We start from the raw sequence: 17,026 nt of genomic DNA, 5'->3' as shown, positions 1-17,026 counted from the left end.
GCAGACACCCCCCCCCCCCACACACACACACACAACCCCCCCCCCCCCCCCGAGGTGCGACCCGGGGTCGGCTCCACAGCCACACCGCCCGCAGGCGGGGTCCAGGTCGACCGCAACTCCGAGGCTGCGAACCGGCGACTAGGCCCAAACCCCCCCCCACTCCCCACCACACACACACCCCATCCCCCCCCCACTCCCGGCCTGAGCTGAGCTGAGCTGAGTTGGACCCCACCCGCCATGAGGGGATGAAGCGAGTGGACTGGATGAAGGGAAGGATACACCAGAGCAGGTCAGCCCAGACACAGAGAGGGGGGGAGAGAGAGAGGGGGGGGGGGGGGAGGGGGGGGGGTGGGGGTTGGGTTGGGGGGAACACCCCCTCCTCCCTCCCCTCCCCCACACCCTCACACCACCACCACCACCCCCCCAAAAAAAAAATCACCACCAAACGGTCGAGAATCGTTGTGGGAAAAAGTCCACCAAAAGGGGGGAAAGTGTGGGGGGGGGGGTCTGTCTGACCAATGAACAAACCCCCCCCCCCCCTCCCTCCCTTCCCCCCCCAAAAAAAAATTTTTTTTTTCTTTTAATTCATTCATTTTTCGTTTTTTTTTCAGTTATTGAGATGTACATTTATATATATATATATATATAAGGATAACAATAATCGCGACAGTAAAACATGATCACCATCGTCATCATAATGATGAGGGGGATCGCTCTTCGGGGGTTTCCCCCCACCAACGGGAGTCATTGTCGGAGGGGGAGGCGGAGGGGGAGGGAGTTAAACCGGCCGCGGTTAAAGGTCCCGCCGGGAGAAGTGATCGTAGTTGTTGTTGTTGTTAATAATGATAATAATAATAATAATCCTCGCGTTGGATACGGCGCCCGGTCGCGTCGCAAAAGCCCTTCGCGGGAGGCTGCGCCGCGAAGCTGTTAACCTCCCGTGGGCGGAAACGCGGCAGCCTAACCGCCCACAGCGGCCGTCCCCACAAACCGTCGCGGGGCTGCGCGACCGTGTTGTTGTTGTTGTCGTCGTGGTCGTGGTCGATGCGCGAGCGAGGAATCAGAACGCAAGGGGTTGACTTTATTGTGAGTGCCGCCAAAGTATCGCCGCGGAAGTGCAGCTGAGGGGGAGGTTAAGCGGTTGGTCGGCGGAGGCTGTTCGTTTGCCTTCGCGCCGGACGCGTCGGTGGGTTTCAGCTGTTTTCGACAGCAGCAGACGCTAAGGCGCAGGTGGGGAGAGAAATCAGTGCAGCAAAATACTCCGCCACGATTGCTTTTATTAATAATAATAATAATAATAATCCTTGCATTTGATATATCACGTCTTCTCGACGTCTCAAAGCGCCTCGCGGAGTAGACTGCAAAGTGAATTGACCGTACGCATTTTGTCAAATCCAGGAGCGCGTTGGCGGAACCTGATGGGTTGGAAGAAATGGTGCAACAGGTTTATTACAGATTGTGTGTGTGTGGGGGAGAGAGAGAAAGGGAACACGGTGTACAGAAATGGTTTTGAAAGCGTGAGATCGAATTCCACGCCCCATGCAATCGCTGGGCCTCGCAAAGATATTGTGTTCTCAGTCCATTGGCTGCTTAGATTTAAGAAGCACATTGTGTTAAGAGAGGTAGAACCAAACGAAAACTGGTTGTCCATTCCTTCCGCTTGGGTAAGTCTAAAAATAATAACCCTTAAGTTTGACACAGTGCGTTTCTTGTTAGGAGGACGTCTTGAAAGTGCTTTACAGGATACACTGTTAAGTTGTAGTGACTATTTGTCTACAAACACAGCGACCAATTTGCGCAGAGCAGTGTTCCACAAACAGCTCCGTCGAACTAGGCGATCTGTGCCTATCTATTTTATGAAGTCTACCACACTTTGAATGAAGCAAAGGTTGGAATTCCCCCCCCCACCAAAACGTAAAGACTTTTACACAGGTACTACCTAAATAAATCGAGCATCTCTTATTAACTAATAACCATTTCATGAGCTCACTCTCTACAAATTATACAGTCCTACACTGTGATCACACTTTGAGACGTCCTTCCAATGTGAAAGGCACTATATCAAATGTACAAATTATTTTTATTAAGATTATTAAAGGCCGTTGACTTCACAAGGTCTATGGTGACCATTACCTAACCAACGAGCACAGGACAATGTGCATAAGATCTTGTTGCCTCTAAATTGCAGTTTCCTGTATTTGTGAAAGTGACACTGATTCATATGGATTTGTCAATCTGTTGAACAATGTTTGAACAAATGATCAAGTTAATTTGTGAAATCAGACAGGTATCTGCAAATCTTTATTTAAGGCAAGATAAAAGTTATTTTAAGTTTTAAATGCAACATTGTGAATGGTTACTAGGCTGAAATTACCTTACACATGTATTTTTCATGATCCTTCTCAAATTCTTTTTTAGTACTACCAACTGAAAGATGCTGGAAGTACTGAAACTACCTATTATACTTACAGTCCAAGTTGATTTGGTTTTGATCATTCTCACTGGCCTGGGAATTTGGAGCAGACTCTGTGGTCTGTCTTACCCCAAAGCTGTCGTGTAAGTATTTATCACTGTGCTTGTGGTTTTTCACTTTTCACGTACATTTTCATTGCAAATTATAAGAACGATCTATGAAGGACCATTAAAGTCACTTTTTATCTTCAAAATAAAATCCCAGTGTTTTTTTTTTCGGAGGGGTGTTATTTTTTTCCAAACCAGAAGAAAATTGAGAAGAAGAAAAATTACACGCAAACTCACAACTAACACCGATGAAAATTGATAAAAAGTCGCCACTGATTTGATTAGTGTTAAAAGTACTTTTGTCTGTTAAAAATAGATGGAGAACATCTGAAAGATTTTAAGCGACAGCTTGAAATATTTACTCACAGATTGCAAGAAACCAATGTGACAGACCTTGATACCAAGTACTATACGTGGATGCTATGAATTGGTCCTAAGTATATGTTGTGGTCATCTGTGCACCACAGGGTCCGAGATTATCTTCTACATCATTTGGCAGTAACTGAAAAAGTCAGAATTAAATTTTTGTCAATGGAAGTTAATCAGCAAGATTCAGTTCTTCAATAAATGACTTTCAATTTGTCTCTAATTTTACTGCACGTTTTATTTGTACATTGCGGTTCATTCATCAAGACACTCCGAATGTCTCTGCAGGTTTGATGAAGTTTTTTATGGACAGTTTGTTTCTCTGTACATGAAGCAAATATTCTTTATCGATGATAGTGGACCTCCACTTGGTCACATGATTTTGGCTCTTGGAGGTAAGAAAATTACTGGCATATATTTCTGTTCAAATGCATTTGAATAAGTTACTGCACTTTACATATTCGTATTGCAGTGATTACTCTTGTTTTCGTTTTATTTGAAGGCATAATTTAACCCTTAGTCCCCTCAGGATCACTATTAACCTTTCAAAGTTATTGGATTTGCATGTTACATTCTGTGACGCTATTCTGGCAGGGCAAATGGGGTTGTCTGTTATTGCTCCTTGTGGTTACCCAACATAATATCATAGGATTCAGAGCTGAAATTTTGATCATTGAGAAAAAAACCTAAGTTTGTAAAGGCTTCAGTCAGTATAAGTTAACAATTACAGCTATAATTTGCATCATCTATGTAGAGTACAACCGAGTTGAGATGTTTATTTAATTTTCAGCTTATTTTGGTGGTTTTGACGGGAACTTTGTTTGGAACAGAATTGGTGCAGGTAGGAGCCACTGATTCTCGTTTAACTACCTTTGCTCTATGGATGTGAGCAATCATTTCACAGCGCGTGTTGGGTGGTAATCGACAACAAGATCTTGCGTGTTCAAAAAGCTTTTATCCATTATGTGTGTGCCACCTCCTGGCTTTCAATAGAACACCATGTGTTTGTTTATTTATTTCTTTTATTTAAAAAAAGCCAATACCTGTTGAAAATTATCAAATGCAATGCTATTTTTTGATATAAAAAATACATAAAAGATGACCAACTCATCTCTTGCAGTGTAATTCTTAAAAATATACATAGTGTGTGCGTAAACAGCTCTATCAGAGAATTACTTAGCTCCATTTTCTGCATACTTTAGCGATGATAATAATAAACCTGGCATTTGATATAGTGCCTCATCATGTCGTCGAGACTTCTCAAAGCACTTCACAGCATGTACGGTAAAGTGCTGTGACTGCGTATTTTGTGGCCAATTCTGGCGCAGCTGTGTGCCACAAACAGCCATAGAGTGAGTGACTAATTTCATTTGGTACACCTCAATGCAAGACAACGATGAACAAATTAAGTCATTCTGATTATATAACCTTTGACATGATTTCCCTTTATTTTTGTTAATTCACACCTTCATCATCTGCTACATCCTTCCCCTCGATTTTCTGTGTTTGGAGTTGGCAAATATCATGTACATTCCTCGCATGCCCAGATGTGTTGCCATATGAGCAATGACCACTTGGATGAGAAACTGCTAACTTATGTATAAATATATACTTGTAAAACCCACAAAGGGAAGAGGAGGTGAAATGCAAGAATCTTATTTTTCTGCCTGAATTTGTAAATAACTATTATTCTCCGCAGTAATGTTTGCATTTTCTTTTTTTATATAGAATACACAGGGAATGTCCCAGTCTGGCACCTGAGGCTCCTTCCAGCTCTAGCTGGGGCGTTCTGTATCCCACTCGCATACCAAATTGTGATAGAGCTTCAGTATTCACACCTTTATGCTCTTATTGCTGGCCTTCTTATCATGTTCGGTAAGGATCACAACAATAAAATCACAGAGGAAATGTAGGTCATATAAATTGTAATGTGAGCATTGCTCTGAATTACGAAGTGCAGTGTGGGATTTGATGGTTGATAATTGATAATGTAAGGGAGTTTTAGGTGATGTTTTTGCAAGTAGTCTTTCCTTTCACAAAGGGTGCAGCATGGTGCAGGTATCATTCTTCCAGCCTATTAGGTTTGAATAATATAACGTATTTAAAAAAAATCTCATCTCTTTTCCCCCTCACCTAATTTCATGAGCTGTTAAATCAAGTTTCCTCTTTCAAGTCTGTTTCAATCCTGAATTAGTTGATGATTCTCCTTCATTCTATTTGCATTTGTAACCAGCTTAGAATACACTTGGATAAATGGCAAAGTATTGCAACAAAAAGAAAAACAAATTGTTTTTTCTCCCTCTCAATGCACAAAGAGGTTGATGGCATTGCATTTGATTGTAAAAGTGTCAGGATTTGTAAACAAGCGCTGCTGCCAATTCTAGTTATGTTTCGTTCTTGTCTTTTAAAACAGAAAACTCCCTTATAACTCAGTCACGGTTTATGCTCCTGGAATCAGTTCTAGCTTGCTTTGCACTGCTGACTGTCTTGTCTTATCTGAAATTCTACAACACACAGCGACACAGGTACGATTAAATGTCTCTGAAGTTTCTTCCGATTTATAACCTGATGAAAATAATGTGATTGAGGCATTAATACATAGTGTCAATTGTGATTTATTTCAGTCCATTCTCAGTGAGCTGGTGGTCCTGGCTGTTTTTAACTGGAGTGGCTTGCACACTTACCGTTGGGTGAGTTCTTTCATGTTTCAAGCGCTCTGGGACACTACCGTGCGTGAGGGGCGCTATATAAATGCAAGTTGTTGTTACAGATTTCTGAAAACTACCCAACAACATCACCAAATCTGGTCTAGGTAGTGAAACTGCTGCAAGCAAATAAGATGCTTAGTAGTGGATCTAATAATGGAGTATTCATTTCTGCGCCCCCAATTCCTTGTGAAGGAATCACACTAATACTGCATTTTCGATTCTGGTGGTTTCCAATGTATTTTATTCAGACAATGCCCTTAAAAAGCTCAGATTATTTTTCTAATAATGCATTCAGTGTATTAAGTTCCTTGTGTTTATACAGCACAGAATGCTATTTAAATCCTATCCAACCCCCCAGCTTTTATCCCTGATTAACGCAGCATTTGGAGATTAATGCCTGAGCCAGTCAGGTACTGTTTGTACATTATTGTTTATTGACCCATATCCACACAGACTTGAGAACAATATATTCAAAAGCAAAATAGACAGAGTACATAATTGTAATTAAACATTTTAGATATTTTAACATCCGCTTCTCACTAACTCTGGGGAGATCTTAGTTTTCAAATATAGCAAGGTTCCTCTCCTGTGAGTTGGTGCATTATGTACAGGTATTTTCAGACATTTTCAAGCATCGATTTCCATTCTTTTTCTTCCTTTTGTCCCAGAAAAGCATGCGGCTGCTTATAGTTTTGATGTGTTTTCAGGGTAAAATATATGGGACTGTTCACGTACCTGCTCCTGTTGACGATTGCTGGAGTGCATACTTGGCAGTTGATTGGAGACACAGTATTATCAAATGTAGGTATTTGATCCAACTTTATATGTTGCAGTTTGTGTATAATGAAAGTAATTGATATAGTGTAATTTGGAGCTGAGATCAGCAAACTCATTGGAGTCCAATAATTGAACTCTGTTCAATATATCAGCAAAGTCGGATGATCCACAATCATCTAGGCTTTTTAGTTTCCATGCAGCCATCGTTCAAGGAATTGTGTGGACTCATGTAGTGTATTGGATAGAGCACTCGCCTCACAAGTGAGAGGACCAGGGTTTGATTCCCAGCCGGGGTGAAACCTTAGGCAACTTTGCTTACTCCACACGCCTCTATTTTTACCTCGCAGTAAGAAGGAACCCAGTTGTTAATCGATTGGCGGATTGCTTTTCTATGAGTAATTATCTCTTCAGGCGCTATATCAAATGCAAGGATTATTATTATTATTAAGTTGTAGATTCTGATTTTTTTCAGGTTACAGTGATTTGTCATGTTCTGGCCCGAGTGTTTGCACTGTTAATCCTGCCTGCAGTCTTGTATTTGGGTATTTTCTACATCCATCTGACCTTGTTGTACCGCTCTGGACCCCACGATCAAATAATGAGCAGCACATTCCAGGCCAGCCTTGAGGTGAGAGTTGAGTATATACGTTTTTTCAGTAATTCCCACTGCAACACTTATCTATTATTTTATAACCTTCAGATTACTGTTCATAAGTAAATCATGTGTTCCAGCCTTATGCCTTCAAACACTCGTCAATTTTTAATTTTCATTTCATTGTGTGTAAAAGTTTGCTTTGTTTGCTGAAATTGCTATAGCTCTCACCTGTTGGGTGTGGAGGTAAATTCACCACATGGTGTTAGAAACATAGGAACAGGAGAAGGCCATTCAGCCCCTCGAGCCTGTTCCGCCATTCATGGCTGATCTGTGCCTCAAGTCCAATTACCTGCCCTTGCTCCGCATCCCTTAATATGACCAGGAAGGTCTCTGGTTCAATCCCTGGTCTCCTCTGAGTTAATGTTTCTGCTAGAAATACATATATACATGGGCAGCGTATGCGGCTGAGCTCTGATGATTGCTACCTTTCAATTCTCCCATTGACATTTCATTCTCATAAGTGAACAATGATCATTTGAGTCAAACACCAATAATACCTCTCAACTCGGTCAATAAAATTATGCTTTTGTGGCTGGTTTTCTATATGGTGCATGTTACAAATTCACATTTTTGTTTCTTTTGCAGGGTGGCTTGGCACGCGTCACACAGGGACAGCCTCTGGAAATAGCCTACGGTTCCCAGATTACACTACGGAATTTATGGAGCAAGCCTGTCCCCTGCTGGCTCCATTCCCACAAGAGCAACTATCCCGTCAGGTAAAGTCATGTCACAAGGTGAGAGTTTCTGTACTTTCGCCACAGTTACGCTGTCATTTAAGGTGCTTTGTATTTTTTTCTGTGCAGATATGAGGATGGCAGAGGTAGTTCCCACCAACAGCAGGTAACCTGTTATCCTTTCAAGGATGTGAACAATTGGTGGATCATAAAGGATCCTGCCAAGTAAGTAATGAAACAGATTTCTTGTGTAAAGAATTGTGCCGAATCGTATTTACGATGAGTTGCATTTGTATAGTGGCTTTCACATCAAAGATTTTCAGTGCATAATCTAAGTAAATTCTGCTAAGAGTTTGGCATAAATGACCGTGCAGGGTAATGATGATGCAGGTCTATTGAATGTATTTGTGGGGCTGCTGAAAATTATTGCTGCGAGTTTTTATAAGATTAGCATTTAGAAGAATGCGGCACATTTAATAAAATACCAATTAAGATGGGTTATACGATAGCTGTGACTGAAATAAGAACAGTGTTTTCTGCATTCAGGTGTTAGGCCAATGGTTTACTGAACTTTTAAAATAAATAATCCTTGTATTCGATAGGTCAGGCAGCATCTATAAATAGAGGAAAATGATTTAATGTTTCAGGTCGATGACCTTTCGTTTTATTTTAGAGCTATCTTGTTGCTGTTTTTTTTACTGTAAGCTATGCAGGCACCCTAATTGTCATCTTTTTATTCGCAGACAGGAGCTGGTTGTCAGTAACCCCCCGCGCCCAGTTCGACACGGTGACATTGTGCAGTTGGTTCATGGGATGACAGCACGTTATCTCAACACGTATGTAGAATATCTCACTTACTTGCATTAAGTTTTATACAGTATCTATCTATCAATCGATCTATTCATCTGAGATGTCCGACCTTTTAGGACAACTCTTTGCCACTAGAAGTGTGAAGTATTCCAGAATTGTGTAGGTTTTTCACATATTTATATAGAATTTTATTGACAGTATTCTGCAGTGACTAAAACAGTCTATTTTGTTTGTTCTGGATCAAAAGGGTTTGTGGTAGTTTGGGAGGATGTGAATAGCCTCCTGTGTCGGGAGACTAAATAAAGAAATGACATTGTATTGTGCTGACACGAGTCTCTTCAGAGTAGTCACCAAAGTTAAAAGAAACCTTTCAGCTTGAATACGTGAGCTGGAAATTAGTTGTTCAGTTCAGGTACGTATCAGCCAAAATCTAGGTGCTTTGTTACTCTGCTTTGCTGTGAGAACTCGAAATTAAACAAGAAAGAAGATGAAGTCCTAAAGCAAGTAAAATGTCAAGAAATTCTTATTTTAAAAGGTCAACGAGTTCTGAGTGTTTTTTCGGAGTCACTTAAAACTAATTTACAACTTAATTGTACAACACTTTGTAAAACTCTCCCTCTAGTTAATGTCATTCCCCCCCCCCCCCCACCCCCATGCGCACACACACTACCCTAAAGTTACGGAGAGTGAGACCTTGTAAGGAAAATTATTGTTGCATGTCTGTGTCCTGCCACTTTGCGGCATTTAGCAATAACAGCTTCCCCCAGAATGATTACTGTAAATGTTTTAGAGTGTGTAAATGTGCATCAGGTTGAATGACTCAATAATGATTATAAATAATTATTATTGGCAATGATGACATTTGTTTTCTAGGCATGATGTAGCAGCTCCTATGAGCCCTCAATCCCAGGAAGTTTCCTGTTACGTTGATTACAATATCTCAATGCCAGCACAGAATCTCTGGAGGGTGGTGAGTATTAGGGTTTGATAGTAGATTCTCAAATATTCTATATATAAATTCAACATATATTAAATACTGTATTTGCTGAACAAGTTTTATGCCGCAGTTGAGAGGTGAGAATCCCAACATGGTTGGATTCACAATTTCTATGCTACCTACAGTATACGTATTTCACCCCGCCTCCCCATTAGTTAATTGTTCATTAAGTGTGTGTGTTCCAGGAAATTGTCAATCGTGAATCTCAAAGTGAAGGGTGGAAAACTATCTTATCAGAAGTGAAGTTTGTGCATGTGAATACATCCGCTGTTTTAAAGGTAACCACTTACAAGATACTTTACTGCTTTTCAATCCTCTATAGCTTTTAAAATTAAATCCACTCTATCTACAGTGGATATCTATTTCCCGAGTGCCTTTAATTTGATTAATTGTTTAGAGATTATGTTCATTACTCTGTCTGTCCTTGCAAATCGTAATACTAAAAGGTGTCATCTTTGACCAGAAACCCCAGCTGTACTGATCACACCTATTTTCACGGGAGTTCTAGTATCCAGAGAAACTGCACATCCATCGTCCATGTCGAATTATGTAAAGAACCAGACATCTAGCCCTTTTTAGGTTGTTAACAGGTTCTGAGGGCAATATGTTGATGCTGAAACAGGGTGAGCGGTCTAGTTTGCACTCTAGGGCACTACCTTGCATGAGGGGCTTTATATAAATGCATGTTGTTGTCGTTTGGGTGAGGAGAGAAGGAAGTGGGTTCACCCCTGTTATTTCCTCTGCTGGTGACTCTTGATCTGAACTCTGCCATTTTGGGGGCTGGATGCCCAAGCGGAAATTGGTAGAGCTTACACACTTTCTTTGGACAGCAGTGATGGACCCTTAATAGTAGGTAACCTGTTCACTGCGCTCACAGGTTCTTGTGAAGGGGGGAGTAAAAGAGGAGAAAATGACATCTTACTTGTCTTTCCCTTCAACTTTGAAGCTGCTGCTGTGATGTACGACTTCTGTTTTTCCTTGTAGCTAAGTAGTACTGCTCTGCCTGATTGGGGGTTTCGTCAACTGGAGATTGTTGGAGATAAAACGTCAAAGGTGTATCACCAGAACATGGTGTGGAATGTGGAGGAGCATCGCTATGGGAAAAGTAAGACTCCTTGTGAATTGTGAGTTGTACTAGATGGGGAGCCCTCTTAAGACTTTGGAGCATTTTGACATTTAGTTGGGTTTTCTTTGAATCAGGAATTGTACAGCTTTAGGAACGATGAGTGTAAAAAATGTTGCTTACCTGGAATAAGTTAGATGTCACAGGAATCATGTACAGTCTGCAGTAGCAGAATAAAGTGCTGCTTTTAAGTAATGGCTACTAGATCGTACCCGTTTGTCTCTATTTGTGCCATTAATTGATCTATTTTGTTACGAATGCTTTGTGCATTCAGGTATAGCACCTTTAATTTTAACTTTTTAGGATTTCCCCAATTCATTGATGCCCTATTTTCTTTGTTAAACTCTTTGTCCCTACTTGACACACTCACTAGATTAGAGGTTCCACTTGATGGAATACTTTCACGAACATGTGCAATGTGTTCCTTTGCTTTACAATACTTTGCAATGTTAATACATTTTCCTTTTTCCATTTCACTCCCAGGTGAGGAGCAGAAGGAGAGAGAGCTGGAGCTTCAAACTCCATCACAGATGGATTTCAGCAAGAACATCAGTTTCATGGCCAAATTCTTGGAATTACAAGTAAGTAATAAACACAAGTTTGCAGCCTAAACAGAAGTTTGCAGTTGTGGACTCTTGTGCATTTAGTAGTTTGGACGAAACATTGAACTTTCAGAATGTTGAGTACAATTAACTATGATTATTTCAATTAATAATACCTAATTTTTTTGACCAGATTATTTTTATGATATATTACATGTGCTCCTCAAACTTACCAGTAAAGTAAATCTAACCAATGTTCCCAATAAGGTACCTGTAAACATGTTAGATTTGGGTGCTATGTAAACGTATTGTTGTTCTCTTGTTGTTTTCAATAGAATGTAGTTCCTCTAAACCTACCAACTACTACAGCTGTTCTTCCATTAGGCATAAACTGTCCAAAACTGATGTTGAGTGCACTGATTGTCATTTTTCTAACTCCATGGGGTGAATTACCACTCGTCTGAAGCTGTTCTATAGCAGTCTGATTTAACGAGCTGACATTTTCAATTTTTTTGGGGGGGAAAAGGTTGCAATGTTAGGTTGACTGAATTAGCAGTTTGATCAATTATTTGGAAGTCCAACACCTTCCACCAGGAGAAACTATAAAGTAATACAGAAGTATTAAATATCTGGTTTGTCATCTTGTAGGACAAGGTAACTTTCAACTAATGTACAAGAGGTGTCGCTCCATGACTGAGATCATAAAATGGCTGTTTTAGCATGAAATTTTTTTTGTCAGATGAAGATGTTGATGTTGAAGAATGAAGAGACTGAGCACAAGTACAGCTCCTCTCCTCTGGAGTGGATAAACATGGATACCAATATTGCCTATTGGCTCCATCCCTCCTCAAATGTATGTATATATATATACACATACACACAAACACAAACTTAATTGGGTTATTTTGATACTTTCTCCTCCTTTTCAAGTGCTGTCACTCTTTCAAAGAGGATTTCGCCCACAAAGTATACTGTCAGTTAACTTTATAATATACTCTGTGGTGCTTTGAGATGTCTCAACGACGTAGTAAAGCTCTACATCCATCCGAACAGGCTGACAAACGAGATACAATTGGGCATTCATTTTGTGGCTGTTCAAAGGGGCCCTGTATTGTGTAAATTGGCTGCCTCGTTTGCCCGCAGAAGACAGTCACTGCACTGTACAGGAATTCCTGTGAAGCCCTTTGCACCATCTCGATTACATGATTTTATCAAATTCAAGGAATATTATTTTGTATCCGCAGGCACAGATACATCTAATTGGAAACGCTGTGACTTGGTCATCAGCAACTATTGGAATTGTTGCTTACGCTATACTTTACCTCTGGTATCTGCTGAGACGTCGAAGAAGAATCTACTCCATCTCTGAAGGTACTTTGCTTTTTAAATGAATTGTGAAAATACATATTGATAAAGACCAATGGTGTTGTTTTTGCACAGTATCGACTGGCAGTGCCCTCCTCTAACACGTAGCCAAACAATCACTGTCACTCTCATTTTTGTTTGGTTCCTTTCAGTATAAAAATAATTTTGACCACCTTGGTCCCTTAATATATCAAGGGAGCGTATACTGTGGCCCCGAGTGATCCGAGGAGTTGTGCACTATTGATGATATGTACTGTTGCGGCGTCAGGTAGCAGCACTCTTGCTTCTTGAGTCAGATGGTGGTGAGCTCAAGCCCCATGTCCCAAGCTGTCCGTTTGTGGGACGATGCCATCCATGGCTGCCACATTCATCTCCAAAATTCGAGCCCGCTACACTTTACAGTAAATTCTGTAAAGCACTTTGAGACATCTTCCCAATGTGAAGCGTTGTTTCAATTGCAAGGATTAATTTTATTAGGACTAAAGTAGTGCATAGAACTACAGCTAAATGGAGAACGTTTACTTAACGCAAATGTTTAGCGATGCTGTTCATATGTTATCATTAATTATACAATAATTTCTTACTGTTTCTTCCTGTATTAAGATTCCTGGGAACGACTGGTTCTGGCAGGCGCTGTCTGCATTGGAGGATGGATTGTTAATTATCTGCCTTTCTTCCTCATGGAGAAAACTCTGTTTCTGTATCATTACGTACCTGCCCTCACGTTCAAAATCATCCTCTTACCTATAGTGCTTCAGCACATCCACGATGAGGTCCTCTGGTACGTAAGGTATCATTTTACAAGAAACATATCAAAACATTTCAACAAATTATATTGTGTCATTCTTCTAACTAGCAGTCACCTTCCAACACCTTTTCAAAGAGGCTGTTGTACATATGTATTATTATTATTATACGTATATGAGGATTAACATTGTGTGCGGGTAGCTGAGGGCATAGCAGCTGAGCCTAAACCTGTCCTTGCAACTCTCCATCAATCCCTCCACCCTGCCCCCTCTCTCCCTTTCTTCAAGTTCTGTCAAGTTCTGTTGTTGCCTGACAGTTATCATTTAGGGGAAGTCTGTGTGTAAATAAAAGCCAAGGCTGCAAATTAAGATATCTGTTCTCTTGGATGAGATTGCAGCTTCTCGTGGTAAAGTTTCTGAGGGAAACCTTTTCAGTGTGCTTCTAATGGTGAATGTTACACAATGCCAACTCTATATCTACAAAATGCATAGTCATTACACTGTACCAGTAATCCTGTGACGTGCTTTGGAGACATTCTCAAATGTGTTTTATATATAGTATATGAAAGTGTGAAAAGAAGGCTGTTAAAATAGTTCAGTTGCCCTATTGGTGCTTATGTAGTGCATCAGTGCTTTGTAATCAAGACCTGCAAATCTTTCATCACGAGTTGAGACCTTTCCATGTAGAGCTGATGTGGACTTGTGCTTTGACTGTTATGAAATGCTGAACGTCTGCTGTTCTCCATTTTAGGTCTTCTGTTCTCAGAAATACTTTCAATGCCCTGATGGTGGCCTGGCTCTCCTCTGTCTACATGGTGTATCGGACTTTTAGTCCCCTGACGTATGGTGTCCGACCTCTTCTGGCATCAGAGTTAAATGCATTACGCTGGAAAGACAACTGGGACATTCTCATACGTAAACGGTAACAGATGAAAAGGCTGATGATACTGTTGTACAAGAGGCACAAGTGGAAACGGTGATAGGCGTTGACTCCAGGATAAGAGTGAGCTCGGAGTATAGAACGGCAAGCGCTTTAAAGATTTGTGGTTACAGTTTTAACCGTTCAGACAAAAAGATTGAGTTGAGTTAGTGGTGCGGTTGGAGGATATGTTGTCATCTTGAAACTGGAATGGAGTGACATTGTAAACTGATGCATTTGCAAACTCTCCAATAACCATCTGAATGTGGGCCCAAGCAGTAAATTCTTCCATCGTCATTTTGATAAGAATGTGTCTTTGCTGTTTACATGAGGTTAATATTTCCAGTAACAATTCAAGGCCAACTGGTGATTATTATTATTTTAAGCCAAGTTGTAATAAACTTTGAAAAGACTTGGTTGTTCCAGCAGAACCTTCAACTAAGCCAGACGGGCAACGTCAGGTTTTCAACAGGAAAATCTGACAATGCTTAGTTGTTAAGAAATGTTGTGGGCTGATATTGCAGCAATGCGTTGGAATTGGTTGGGAAGATAGCCAGAGTCTGAACTGCCCATTGCCCGAGTTAAAGAATCTAGAAACTTTATGTAATGAAAAGTAGGTTGTCCTTTTGAATTTAACAAGAAAAATGCAGCAATGGAACAGAAGGAGCTTGTGTTTCTTGAGTGATCATCTCGGACAGTCCTGTTGTGCCTTCAAACACTGAGAATATGAACGCCTCACCTTAACATTGTTTACTGAAAAAGAACTGTATTGGCATTGAGAGGTTAAAAAGAGTGTCAGTTGTGCTGTGGTTTTCTGCTGCTCTAACCTTAACTGATTTGTTTTTTGTTCAAACACTATTGTGCATTTTATCCATGCAATTGTAGAATGAAAAGTTAATCATTCTTCAGATTTTTTTCTAAAGAATCAGGAATACAAAATTTGTGAAATACAACTATCTCATGTAAACCTAAATGAAGATACTCCTGAGTGAAGTATTGAGTTCAGGTTGAGTTCTTTGAAAGGACGTGATTTTATCTTTTTTGAATGTAGATTTTGAAAGTTTACTGTAAATCTACAGGGAACGGCCACGAGGGGTCTGTTCTTGGTAAGGTCCTTGCTAATTATTAATAGAAGTAGAAATTGTGTTGGTAACATTTCAGTCTTAAATGAGGATTTAACAACAATGCCAGCTGTGGAGGCATCAGGGCAATGATGTCTTAAGAACTTTTGCATAAATGCAAGAACACTACAAGTCGAGACTTACGTTCTTATACGAAAAGTTTCATTCTTGCAGCAGCTGTGGAGAGTAAGGCATTCAAGTTGATTTTTAGTTCACTTGATTACCAGCACAGGATGTCCACAAGTTGTAATAATAAGCGTAAGCGTTGTCTTTGAAACACACCAATTTCTATTCAGTACTTCAGTGACATTTTTCTTCCCTTTGCAAGGATTCAAGAATTTGTATCTGGAAAATGATCAATTGTCAAAACTGAGGCAAAGTACAAACAAATAAGTTGATTTTTAAAAAGTGGATTTTTTAAAAGAAATCTGTTCACATAGATTCTACACTACAATAAAGTTAGTACTTTTTAAAGACCATGTCTGTGTATCAGAGATGTGTGAGTAATTGGCAAAATAGACCTGTTAAACTAATTGCAGAGGTATGGAGACTTGACAATTTTCTTTATAAAGTTTATTCTCTGAAAAAATACGCTTGTCATGCTTTTATTGTGATTGTGTGTTGATGGAGCAGAAATGTGAAACCTGTACAATGTGTAGCTTAACTGATCACAATTTTGTCAAACTGTTTCACAACACCTTGGGCCAAGCCATTAACAACGACCTGACTACTTTGAGCAAGACAGCAGCAGTGAAGCTGAGTAACGTGGAAGCTGCTCGATCACTTTCACGGATCAAAGATATGATACCACATGTGTCTCAGTTTGATGTTTGGTTTTAAAGTAACAGTAATTTCACACAGCTCTATTGCTATTTTCGTTTCCCATTCAAGTAAATGGGAACTGAAGTTCACGTCATTTGATTTACGGTACATTAAATTCACATGGAAGAAACAATTTGCCATTTGTCTTCAGGACAGCCTTATCTTACGTCCATGATCAACTTGTAGAGGAATGCAACCTCTTAACTAGTCTGTGCTGGTGTTTATACTCCACATGAGTGTTATGTTAACTATGTCTAACTAAGATAACTAAGACTCTGCTAACTCTACAGCAGGTTCTATCTCACAGTTACGTTGCAGCTATGCTGGGACGAAATCCATTTTTACAAAATTAGTTTTTTTCACCAAGTGAATGAATACTGACAAATGTTTTCCCTCTTCCCACTCAACGTCGATACATTTCCCTGTATCCCAGCTCATGACAGTTAACAGTAATGATAATTCACAATCTAGTCCTCTGAGCACTGGAGAAACCTGTCCACATTGATATCAACTTCAGTTTATTTTCTCTAACCACACCTGCATTGGCTAAATTTCCAGTCGGAGATACATACATGAACACAACTATTGTCTTCTGTAATGAAGACAGAATCGATTGCTAATAGAATTCCCTCTCTTCTCCCCCCCCCCCCCCCATTATAATCACGCATTGCATGTAACACAGACTGGAATTTCAACCTAGCTGCGTGGAAAAAAACCTTTTAAGTGATCAGATTCAATGTGCATCAATCCTGTCTTTAAAATTCGGTTGAGTTCTTTAAAAGGACGTAATTTTACCTGTTTCGACTATAGATTTTGAAAGTTAACTACGAACCAAGATAAAAACCTTAAACGGGACAAACCTGTACTGCTGTCTTAACTAT

The 17,026-nt window shown here is 40.1% G+C and overlaps 1 protein-coding gene across 3 annotated transcripts; it reads left to right on the top strand.

The window, feature by feature from the left end:
* Positions 1–174: 174 nt before the first annotated feature.
* Positions 175–16,695, top strand: pomt1 (protein-O-mannosyltransferase 1). 3 transcript variants are annotated; one of them, XM_042337292.1, is made up of 20 exons: positions 175–289; positions 2,472–2,556; positions 3,175–3,281; positions 3,677–3,727; positions 4,615–4,761; positions 5,300–5,411; positions 5,511–5,576; positions 6,302–6,395; positions 6,844–6,999; positions 7,612–7,742; positions 7,830–7,925; positions 8,444–8,536; positions 9,384–9,480; positions 9,693–9,785; positions 10,492–10,612; positions 11,114–11,211; positions 11,912–12,025; positions 12,417–12,543; positions 13,141–13,318; positions 14,035–16,695. In XM_042337292.1, the coding sequence occupies exons 3-20, from the start codon at positions 3,215–3,217 to the stop codon at positions 14,207–14,209; spliced, it is 2,016 nt and encodes a 671-aa protein (XP_042193226.1). In that variant the 5' UTR covers positions 175–289; positions 2,472–2,556; positions 3,175–3,214; the 3' UTR covers positions 14,210–16,695. The 3 variants fall into 3 exon arrangements, with proteins under 3 accessions (XP_042193226.1, XP_042193224.1, XP_042193225.1); XM_042337290.1 differs by having other exon boundaries at positions 2,419–2,556; XM_042337291.1 differs by lacking the exon at positions 4,615–4,761 and having other exon boundaries at positions 2,419–2,556.
* Positions 16,696–17,026: the final 331 nt, after the last annotated feature.

Source organism: Callorhinchus milii, unplaced genomic scaffold (genome assembly GCF_018977255.1).
Source record: "Callorhinchus milii isolate IMCB2004 unplaced genomic scaffold, IMCB_Cmil_1.0 Scaffold8, whole genome shotgun sequence".
In the NCBI taxonomy this organism is placed as follows: Eukaryota; Metazoa; Chordata; class Chondrichthyes; order Chimaeriformes; family Callorhinchidae; genus Callorhinchus; species Callorhinchus milii.
This window is presented reverse-complemented; position numbering and strand designations above follow the sequence as displayed.